The sequence below is a fragment of the Siniperca chuatsi genome, linkage group LG19 (assembly GCF_020085105.1).
Source record: "Siniperca chuatsi isolate FFG_IHB_CAS linkage group LG19, ASM2008510v1, whole genome shotgun sequence".
Classification (NCBI taxonomy): Eukaryota; Metazoa; Chordata; class Actinopteri; order Centrarchiformes; family Sinipercidae; genus Siniperca; species Siniperca chuatsi.
Window position 1 is genome coordinate 7,260,986 of NC_058060.1, and position 12,144 is coordinate 7,273,129.

A 12,144-nucleotide genomic window follows, 5' to 3' on the forward strand; every position below is an offset into this window, starting at 1 on the left:
TTTTGTTCATATCTTTGCACTCACCTCTCGTGGTGTCTGGCCATGTAGATAGTTTTCGTTTTAATAACAGCCTCTGAAACTTCCTGCCAGTGCAATATAGATTTTTAGAATTTTATTTGTGCTCCTCAGAGCATTTCAAATTTTCATTTTTAAACTTTAAACTAAACAGTGTCCCTGTTACACTGGATTATCCAGAGATCCCACTGCCAACTGTTTTCTCTGGTAGAGACTGCAGTGGTTTCCCAAACTTCTTTAACAAACCAACAAAACAACATTGATGTAAAATGTAAAATATGTGACAGATATGAACGTCAATATTAAGTGCAATTATAATGGATTATTCTCAATTATTAATTGCAGATAAATATTGAACTTGAAATAAACAATGAATGAAAATAAAGTATGCTAAGTGGTTACATTTATTCCTTCCATTTTGTTCAAAGTAAATTGGCTTGAATTTAGTTTTTCAAGGACAAGAAATGCACACATGCACATCATGCTGTCTATTATTTAGCTCTCTTAGTTGCATCAAGTATTGCATCTGATAACTTTTCCGTGGAGAAGAGTGATTCCGGCATATTTGACGGATATTATACGTTTTTTTTTTAATGTTGTTTGTTGCAAATTTCTTCTGTTTTGACACATTTGAAAATGCTGTGAATGGTAATGCTGCCTCGTTTTTTTATGCAGTGAAATGCTCTTCAAAATGTACTGCAAAAAAAAAAAAAAAAAAAAAATGGAAATGAGCAAATCTTGTGGCACTCCTTGGCCTGTCCTTACAGTACCTCAGGGTGCACCCATTTTGGGAACCACTGCTGGAGACTGTGAGGTCTGTGGATTATCCAGAGTAACATTGTTTATAGAACGACTTTACTGTTAATTTTTTTCATATGTCATTTTTCAATGCTGTGAGCGCCACAGCAAATTAAATTCCATTTAGCTCAGTTGTATTAGGGTGGAGGAGGAAATGTCAGAGGCAGATATCTAAACTATCTGAATGGCTAGATATCATTAGGGGTATGCTGAAAAACTGTGTTGTATAATTTGTGTGAACTGACCCTTTAAAGTCAGTTTAGAATGAGCACTTACTGAATACTGCAGATAAGGGTAAGGATTAGGTATACAATAAGTTTGGCCCGCCTTAACAAGTGTAGCAGTACAAACATATTTGTATATGTAAGTATGCATGTGTATTGGTGTGTGTGTGTACACCCACATGCATATTGTATGTTTACAGATGCTACCACCACCCTGGTTAATGCATGCTTACGTGTCAAAATAAGGGTCTTATGTCACATAACATACTCTGAATTCATTTTTGTACTCTGTCTCTACGACGTGGAGGCTTCAGTGATGTATATGAAAGGCTGTGAAGTGTCCTTCAGGGTGTGGCTGGTCCAACGGTGGGAACGACTGGGAGTTGGCAGAGGTGAGGTATAATCCTGGCACTAAGCTGTGGTGCAGCTTCATGCGAATGGAAAGGTGGATAAAAAAGAGAGAGGAAGAAAAAAAAAAAAAAACCCCTGATGGTGAACCTCTGTCACTGAAGCTGGGAATACTGGCTTCCCACCACTAAACAGAGGCTGGGTGCGAGGCAAACAGAGAAGACAGCAGCAGACTGAGACAGCGTTCATTCTAGCCGTCATCCTGGGGAGAAGTGTTAACAGACAAACAACGGCACAGACACTGTTTATATGCGACTCCCTAACATAGAACTGGAAGAGTGCGGCATAATGAGCCCTCTCAACCTGATCGTTTTTAAATCATCAGCACGCCAAGGCTTTTTGGGACACACACACACACACACAATCAGGTCATCAGATTCAGAAAACACAGCTGCCTGCCTAGTCAGGGAAACCGAGCCGCACTGCCCTGGTCTGTATAAAACACAAATTGTTTCCATTTTAAAAACTAGAGTCTAGAACAATAGGCGGTCATTGTGTGTTCCCACGGGACGGAGGAGAGCAGAGAGAGGTTTAATGAGAGAGCAGAGGTGTGACCTAGCGAGGACACAGAACACACACACACACACACACACACACACACACACACACATACAGAAATCCCCCAAGAGTGTGAGAGGGCAATTCAACCTACCACTGTGAAGAATTGCAACATAATGATGCAGTGAGTGGAGCGCAAACATATCATTTGGCCTCCAGCTCCTGAAAAAAGGATATTTTTGGGCACATGAAAACACTTAAAAATCTGAATAATGTTTACTCGTGGTTTCTGCTTTTTTCCCCTAATGTGTGTGTGTGTTTTGTGCACCGCAAACAACAGTCGTTCTTCAGCGAGGATGTTACTGAGAAACCTGTGATGAGGAAGAGGCGGCCCTGTTTTGTCTCTCTGGTACCGGTTGTGTCAAAGCAGGGATAACAGGCTCATCTGTTCATCATCAGAGGTGTCGTTACTCCAGCGAAGTGTCCCTGTTGTCATGACGTCAGCATATGAAATATGAGCCCTCTGATCCTCAGATGCTATCACTGTCTCCTTTTCAATCTTTTCTGATGATCATTTTCATGGGATTATCTGTTGTTACGCCAAATCCCCAATTCCCGATCTCTGCTCATGATGAGCCTGTTGGTTGCTTTTTGTGTGTGTACGCGACACCCTGGCAGCCACACCCACACACACACACACACACACACATATAGAGAAGACACGCACACGCTCGCCATGACAACGTATTTACTTCTTCGTTGAGACGCTCTTCTCATTTTGGCTGATTTACGGGGGCCCTGATTACACTCTGTTTACTGGCACTCGTAAACACAATGACAACCTGGCAGTGCTTAAACATCTGAAACACTGTTATTATTTCTCCATCTAGCAAGAAGACGCAAAGCGTAATCCTCATTGCTGGATCTTGGTTATCTGCCCTGCCCGCAGCCACACAAGTGTGTCATCTGCCGGGCAGACATGGAAAAAAAGCAACACAGAAAAAGAAATGCAGCGGATGGGAGAGTCATTTTTAGGCCGTGGCTCAGTATCTGTCTGGCTCTGTCACTGAGTGTATGTTCTATTTAATAGTGAACGAACTAATTATTCAATATTTTTTTAAGTGATGAAAGTGTTGTCAGGCAAACGGAGAAGGCATTAAATTCACAGCGTGTATGATGTCTTTGGCTAACTGAGTGGAATTGACAGTTTGGTTCTTTGGAGCCTCGGACTCAGACTTATTCACCACCCATAGAGACAAAAAGAGAGAGAGACAAGAGAGAGAAATGGCTGGGAGGGGTAATATAAAAGTCGAGTTGGCAGAGCGCGAGGCGGTGGACTGCCAAAGCATCTCTAACTTCATTTACTCTTCTTGACATTATAAAAAGCACAGATCATTAAAGAAATATATAAAAGATAGATCTGGAGGCCCAAAAGTGTGAGTGATCGCTCTGTGTCGCACCTCGCGCTCAAGACTGTGGCTTGGGCTGCTGTCAAATCAAAGATAGCATCAGTAGACGCCGCCATAAGTCGCCCGAAGCGTTCGTCATCTCCTTTTTGGTCGGAACCAAAAAGACTTGGCTGAAAGTAAACCGGTCCACGCAGTCACATGTCTTCACATTCAGTCATTTGAATGGGACGCTACAGCCGGTGAGCTTCATGACACAGGCTTTGCTGGAGGTAAAGTGTGGCTGCAGGATTATAGACTTTCTGTCCAGTGCAGAGTTATGACTCGCCTGTGCTGACAGTAAGTCCTGACTCATCCTCAGACCTTGACTGGCTGCCTGAGAAATCAAAGGAGCCGCATAATGACATGATGATCTGTTCTCATCCTGACCTGTACTGCGGTTTTACAGGTCAGCGGCGAGCAGATTGTCGAGTCTGCAACGCCACTCTGGTTCTCATCAGGTGCTTAAGAGGAAATCAGCTTAGCTCATTTCCTTACTTTAACAATTGAGTTTGGATTAGTGTGTGTGTTTCCAACTATCGGTCTCTCTCCAGTGGTGGAATAATCTTCTCATTCCGCTCAAAGTAAACACATTTCACTTTCTGCTCAGTGACGCATCTTTTTGATACCACTTTTTAATAAGTTTTCATTTATAAAGGGTTTATTAGTTAAGACAAATGGCTTCATTAATTGCTAATACATAATTTACTGATATTTATAAATCAGTTATTTAAGCTGTTTTTGACAACAACTTTTGAGTTGCCAGATGTTTAAAAAAGACTCTCTGACCAGTGTTCATCCTCCTCCAGCAGGACATTTGCTTGGTCTTTTTAGCTGCTATCTATTTATTAAGTGTTTATTAACATTTACAACTGCAGACTTGGTGGATTGTATCATTGACATTGTAACATTTAGAATTATTGATGACTTTTTAATTTTTTTTTTTTGACTCATTAGAAAGTTATTAATTACTTTATTAACACGAGTAACTTCAGACTTGATGGTTTATTACCCTTTATTATTAATGACCTATTAACATTTATAACTGTAAATGTATATTATGAATAATACCTTTACTATTAATGATTCACCAGCAAAACATATTTTTCACAACCTGGCCATCCAGAAGTTATTATTATTTATGGATTATAACTGATCTATAAGTCACAAGTAAATGAGTTATTAACCATTAATAAAGCCATAAGTTGCAACGTGTTAAACCCTTTATAAAGGATACCTTATGAGAAAGTGGTATCAACATTTCTTGTTTAAGTTTTCTTAAAACAATCTTAACTCAAGGCCCACTTACTACCTTTTTCTGTAGCTTTCAACCACATGTCATGGTCTTCATCAGCAGATGGAGTCGTCTTCACGTCTTCACAACTTAATAACATGCGGTAGTAGCTCGGAAGGTCATAGAGCTTTGGAAAAAAGCTAGTAAGTGGACCTTGAGTTAAGATAATCTTGTCATACTACTATTCCCAAGATCAAGAACAAACTTTCACATTCAGATTTTTGAAATTTTGGATTTTATTTGCTTTCTGGCTGAGAGTTAGACTCACTCTCATATCTCTGCATTAACTTTGGAGCTAGAGGCGGGAGCCTCTGCTGGAAGCAGGAGGAAAAAGCTAGCCTGTTTTTTCCAAAGCTAAAGAATACACCTACCAGTACCTCTAAAGCTCACTAATTAACACGTTGTAGCTCAATGTTTAGTCTGTTAACAAGTGGAAATGCAAAAAGAAGTTGTGGTTTTACAGGAAGTTATGTGCTGGGAGTTTAGCAACAAGCGGAGTCTCCAGGAAGTCACTGCACCTGGTTGCTAATCGCCAAGAAATTGCTCCAGCATATAACTTCTTGAAAACCAAAACGTGTCATTTTTTCACGTCTGTCAGTGAACAGATTAAACAAACAAGATACAGAGAGTTAATTAGTGAGCTGTAGAGGTGCTGGTAGGCAGATTATTTAACTTTGGAGTGAGTCAGGCTAGCTGTTTCTGCTTGCTTCCAGTCTTTATGCTAAGCTAAGCTAATCGACTCATGGCTCTAGCTACATAGTTAACGCACAGACATGACAGAGATATCAATCTTCTCATTTAACCCCCAGAAAGAAAGCAAGTAAGCGCATTCCCCCAAAACTATTCCTTTAAAATCCTGTCCGTATCTGTTCTGTTTTTTTAAACACTTTATTCTGTTGTTTTTTTTATGGTCATGGGAACATTGTAAAGCCACTGAAGACTTATTTTTGGCAACATGTGATTTTTGGTGACCTAAGAATTGACACTTACTCTGAGTCACTTTGGATAAGACCACCAACTAAAAGCCTGAAATGTAAATGTCATATAAAATGTGTGTGTGTGTGTGTGTTTGTGTGTTTATTTGTCTGCCTAATTCAGCCCAGCCCTTGGTTTGTGCAACAGGGCCTGCCTTGTTTATTGTTGTATGTTGCTAACAACAGCACCAGATGGTAATAATGATAGTCAACCGCTCTCCTCCACAGTCGTCTTAACAGGTGTAACCTCATTCCCTCTCTAATTTGTCAGTCCCCGCTTGTTTTCCCTCATTTTCACCAAGTGTTGTTAAAGCTAGTCAGGGTTTTTGTTTGTCTTTTTTTGCACTCTTTTTGCTCCCCCTCCATTATCCCGCAGTGATGTTAAGTGAGCTAGTATTTTTGGACTTCCAGCATGATGCCAGAAACCATCAGACTTCTTAGCTTTCCCCTTTGGCGGTCCGTGAAACCCCACTGTCAGTGAAGTCCAAAGGCAACAGCAAAGTGGACTGAGTGTTCAGTAGCAAAGTAGTAAAGCAAAAAATTTGAAAAAACAAGGAAAAAAGAACGAGAATATAAGAAAAGGTCCTCTGTGATTTATTGCTGATTTATTGAGTCTTTGGCACGGCTCTTGTTTTAAAAAATCTGAGTTTTAGATGTTTTAGGCACAGAGCTTTGGAAATAGTTTTTGTATGCAGTGGTGCATTTCCAGATTTTGGTGTCCGGGGTTCCCAACGGCAGGGACTGGTGCCTAGTCCAAAGGGGGATCCTGGGGATCAGGGTGGCCCTCTACACATTCTCCACCTGCTGTGACCTCAGAAAACACTGTTTTGTATGTTCTGAATGGAGCATCTGGACAGTGGCTGCCTCACACACACTGGAAGCACTTAAAGCCGGGGATGGAAAGACTCACACACTGCACCTCACGGCCCGCAGTGACTTCACAACACACAAAGAGACACGTTCTTCTGCGTGTTGTTTGTCTTTGATGTCGCTGCTATTGGCCCTTTCGCTGCTGTCACCAACCAATCTATAAGCCGAGCACCACAGCAGTAAACACTGAGCTAATATATTTTAGTGGAACATAAACAACCCATGAAAACAGTGTAATTGGCCTGTAATTACAGAGCTGTGATTATGGAGAATGCTGCATATTTTTAATCAGGACCAATCTGCTTTTGAGCACTGGCAACAATCAAGAGAGTAGATGGAGATAGAGTGCAGAGAGGATGCCTTCACAGTCTTTGAGTGTCTACTTGATATTCACAATTAAGGCCAAAACACGACTGCAAAAAATAGAGAACAAGAAAAAAGAGAATATGAAGAAGAGATGGATAATATCAAGGGCTTTTTAAGACAGCTTTTGAAAATGTGGAAGAAGACATAACACAGAGTCACTCTTTATTAAAACATAGACGGGAAACATTGCATTTGTTTTGGCTGAGCTGCATGAGAATGGTCAGTCTCGAGTACCTGGAACAGGAGGTATTTTAGCAAATCGCTGCAGCAACAAGTGGAGGACAGAGGATGAGGGACCTGAGGAATATCAATAAAAGGAAAAGGGACTCGCTGATAAAGCAAGATAAAGGCCGAGGGAAAGATAGGACAGCAGGGAGTTGTGGCCAGACGAGAATGTGAGGACTTCGTTGGAACGCTTTGACGCACTAAAACTTCATTCTGTGGTTTGTACTTCTGGGTTATCATGTCCTCATCTCCCTCTCACACGTGCGCACACATTCCTATCTACTTCTGTCTAAGAACCATCAACAGAAGAAAATTGTGGAGAGTGAAGTCTCTCTCTGTGGAATACACCTATTACAGAACGAACGGAAAAACTACAGGAAATTTCATAATCAGGCCCATATTAGCCCCGGGCCTTGCAAACCCGGCACTGTCAGCATGGGTCACGCTACATGGGAACATTTTTGGAAAACAAGGGAGGAACAGAGCAAGGCGTTGAGAATAATTAGGTGCTTATGGCGGCTTGCAAAAGCCTGAACACTAGATCCAGATCTTTGGAAAGTCTATGGAGGGCTTTGGTGAGGTTAGAGGTGACAAAGCAGAACGGTAAAATCTTGTGTGTGCTTTCTCCGACGCCGGAGGAGTTTGGCACTCCGTCTCTGTGGCTGTCTGCGACGATGCTAAACCCCATACACAGTGTCCTCGCACAACCTTTTCCAGCCCCTTCTAACAATCATGGGAATGAAATTCCAGCGAAAATGAAGGGTGCAGATTTTCATTAGCAGGAGGGAACGCTCAGGAACGCCTGTCAGCTGCTATGTTGCGGTGACGGTGGCGCAAGGAAGGGCTCGTTAAAACGGCAGTTCAGGTTTAGACATTTGCTTTACAGGGAAATGTGGCGTGGTGGGTGCAGGAGACTGGTTGTCCCTTGGTGATGTGTTTGTGGTGGGACATCTGGGAAGGCAAAGGATCTAGCTAAAACGAACTATTTGGACTAAATGGAAATTTCGAGAGAACTTGCCCTCTTTTGAGCATTCTTAAGTTGGCCAGTCATCTATACCTGGTCAAAAATGAACTTCGTAAAAGCTCACAGGGCCTTAGCTGTTTGTTTAGTTAACTTAAAGAGAGCGCCTGGAGGCTGCACAGCTAGGAAATCCAGATGGCCTGCTCTCTTTTAATGCCTCATGAAACGCCAAGCCTGTGTCATCATATTCATTGCTGGGCAAAACGTACCTAAAGCTGGACCCAAGACAGAAGACAGGTTCAACGCAAACACACACACAAATTAACCCACCCGCACACAGCAACGTGCACATGGTCTTTCTCTCCGAGTGAGCGGCATGCTGAAGTAAACACACTGGTTGCCCTGAAGAGAAGTTTGGTTTCATTGTTTAATGACTTTGCTATTTCCCGCTAATGTTTTACATATGAGATAGAGATTGCTCCCATTTAAAGAGGAAAAAAAGAGAGCAGACATCCATCTTTCTTTTTTTCATTCCCACTCAAATCTTTCACGCTCAGTCATTTTCAATCTGATTTCCTCAGACAACTCAATTACGTTGGTCGGGGCCCATTTGTTTTCGAACAAAATATTAGAGAATGGAGTTTATGAGTCATAAGAAACATCTTTCAACTCGATCCTATTAGTCACCTTGTTTCTTGACGGCTTCTTGCAAAACGTCCTTTTTGTCCAGCATCCGAGTAAAGAGAGAAAACAGAGCAACACATGTTTGCACAGGACAGGGTGTACACATACAAATCTCACACAAAACCATGCACACACACACACACACACACACACACACACACACACACACACACACACACACCTCCTGAGCCTGTATGTTCAGCTACATTTCAATAAATCCTCATTGACCCCGGAGAACTCTGCAAAATTAACCTTTTTTTCTTCTTGTACTTTCAGAAACCACAAACCATGGATCAAGTAAATGTGACAAGTGAGTGGATTTTTTCTTACCTTGCAGCCCAGATCAAATCCTCTATTTTCATTCATTACAAGTTGAACTTGACCTCTAACTCTGTTTTGTTCTTTCGTGTGCATGTTTGCGTGTTCCTCTGATCATCAGTGGCAGCGGTGGCGTCGGAGCTGCGCAGAAGGAGAAGGTGAAGGGCAAAGATGAGACGTACTGGAGGGAGATCAACGCCGCCATGGCCTTGACCAACTTGGCGCAGGGGAAGGACAGCGTCTCTGGGACCACCAGCTGCATCATCCAGAAGTCCTCCCATATAGCAGAGATCAAGACTGTTAAAGTGCCGCTGATGCAGAAATATTAGCCCCGACGTCATCCTCCCATCTCTCTATGCAAACCAGAAACATTTCTGTTTCAGCAAACTCGCTGGAGTCCAAATAAACTCCCCCTGAAATGAAAAGAGAACTGTTGTTTAAAGGGGGGAGGGGGGAGAACTCTCTCTTTTTTTTTTTTTTTGGTTGTTATTGGGGTCTAAAGAAGTGCAAAAGAGGCCTTGACCATCATTTTCTTTGCTGGGTTGATGTGTGACAGACAAGTGTTGATGATAGTTTCACTGCAGTATTTCCTAAAACAAGACACTTTTGTAATGTTAACTTATTTTTGATGAGTCAGATTTTTTTATTTCTTCTTTTTTTTTATGCTATGAAATTTGTATTTTGCCAAAGTGCCTTTGTTATTTGGACAAATAACTCACCGACTGTGGTCAATGCAAAGTACAAATACTGAGGTGCCTCTTTGAATTTGTGAAGGAATATTTTACTAAGTTTAGAATCACGGTCATGATCCAGGATTTGTTTTGTGAATGAAAGCTCCCCATCACAGCCTGTGCCTTAAGGACTGAATGAGCTCACCAGCCGAGGCACTGATGAACTCAAATAGCGCACACACACACACACACACACACACACACACACACACACACCCAGCAGTAATTCCTGGAAGGCATTGTTCTTGTTTTGACTGGAGTCTTCATTTTGACTGTAAACTGAACGCTGTTTTGTCTCAGTCAGCCTCTCGTTGCTGGCAGGCCAACAATAACGTTGTTAGATACGTCGATAAGTAGCCCCAACGTGAGCAGCAGATCGATAAGCAGCCAATGTTCTCCGCCTTGTCCACATCTCAGCCTTGGATTTCATTAACCAGCGAAGGATTCCTTTCTTATCATGGCTTTTAGTTGCTGAAACGTGCACAAACGCTCAGCTGGACCCAAATAAAGTCACGTTCACCCACGCAGTGACACAGATGTTCGCAGATCTACAGGCGTGCTTTAAGGTTCAGCACAGTATCTGTTCTAACGGAAGAATGCCATGACCTAAAAGGGATGTTTTTTTGCTTTGCATTATCAGTGTTTTATGTGGACAGTATTGCCTTTTCACATGTTTGTGCTCAGAACAAGATAGTCCGGATTGAACGAAAAAGAAAAGCCACCACCAGCTCCCCCAGCCTTTTGATCCTCAGCCCTCTCAGCTGTTTAGCATTACATTCAAATTGCTGTTTACAAGAAGCCAGAGGATAGACTTAAAAGTTTGACTTTCTCCCCCTCGTTTTTTTTTTGTTTGTCTTCAAAACTACATTCCAGTATTATCTATTTGTCGGCCAAGCAAGTGTTCAAAGTATTTGTTATTGTCAGTCTGTATATGTGTGGTTGTTTGGTTTTTGATGTTTTTGTACTTGGTTTCACTTAACTGTACCGCATTAGGAGTTTCTTTTGTCATCCAATGGAAAGAATCTCCTCTATAGAAAGTACTTATGTACAGTGCATATGTTATAAACGTTTGCGGCGAACGATGCCAAGTTCACAAACTGGGGGAGATCAAGTTGGACTTATGGGAGAAACTGAAGTTGGCTCTCTATGCTGACTTTTTAATTTTATGTATATCTTCAAGGTACTGTTTAAGTGTGTCAAAATGTACACTCCTTCATAAATTGTGCAGTTTTTATTTTTTCGACAACCCAGACTGTGCTTATGGTCATGGACTTTGAGAGGGAGTGAAGCTGCACAAAATGACTTTTTGACCTTTTTTTTATGTCTTGAATGTGCAAACTGTTAAAAAAAAAAAAAAGCTGCACTTACAGTTCTTGGTTTTCAATCAGAAAACACACAGCCTCCATTGACAACTTATGGATGGATGTGTTTTTACATAAAGGTGAAGAGAAGTTAAAGAAATTAAGGACAACCCTATATTATTCCTGCTAGCGTGCCTATGGAAGTATAATGAAATAAATCGCACTAGCCAATCCCCAGGCACTATTTGCTTATACAGTGGGGGTTGTGGGCTCCCACATGTGTTTTTTATACACCTGATCCAGGCAGGGTAGCTGCGGGGTAGTGCCGGGCCAGCTCCTTGTGTTTCCAATCGCACCTCTGAACCTCTGGACCACTCGCGACCCTCACACCTCACACGATACCCACTTGCTGGGAAGAAAAGGAGGCTTCAGAGACTACCTGCAGTCACTCCCCAACAACGACACTACGAGTACTAACAAAGGGGTTTCTATGGCCAAGACTTTGGTACTGTACATGCCTTTCTCCAGCACAAGCCCTGCTTTCACAACCATGTTGACAAATGGAAAGCAACGGTATGCATTAAAGCCTATAAATTATTATTACAGACTTTGTAAAAACAAAGAAAGTGGTGACCATAGTTTGTTTTTTATTGTTAAGTTATATAAATTGAGATTTTTGTTTTGTTTTGATAGAGACTGGATTTTCAATCCAATGACCAAATGCATCTCTCCTTGTATTGTCCGAGTTGCTCTCATGTAATATTTCTTTTATAAAAACAGTTGTTTCTTGGTCAAAACAATGAATAAACCTTTTGAATAAAATGAAGAGCATCACGTGCTTTATTCATTTGGTAACGTTCATTTTCACAAGCTTTTTGTTTAGTTATTCATTTATTTTGGCCCCTTGGAGGGAGCGACAGAAGCTGTAAACACAACATATCATCACCTTATAAATGGCAAAAAAATTGCATTTTTATACATCCTCTAGATACGGAGCAACATTACCATTTATTTGGAGTCGTGTCCACCTAA

The 12,144-nt window shown here is 41.5% G+C and overlaps 1 protein-coding gene across 1 annotated transcript in view; it reads left to right on the plus strand.

Annotated features, from left to right (window-relative positions):
• The window catches only part of mkxa (mohawk homeobox a), a 28,557-nt gene extending 16,619 nt beyond the window's left edge, over nt 1-11,938 (plus strand). Inside the window, exons 6-7 of the mRNA XM_044177256.1 lie at nt 9,039-9,072; nt 9,202-11,938. Coding sequence (XP_044033191.1) covers nt 9,039-9,072; nt 9,202-9,409 — 242 coding nt within the window. The 3' untranslated portion in view covers nt 9,410-11,938. The remainder of the gene's footprint in view (nt 1-9,038; nt 9,073-9,201) is intronic.
• The last annotated feature ends 206 nt before the right edge of the window (nt 11,939-12,144 follow it).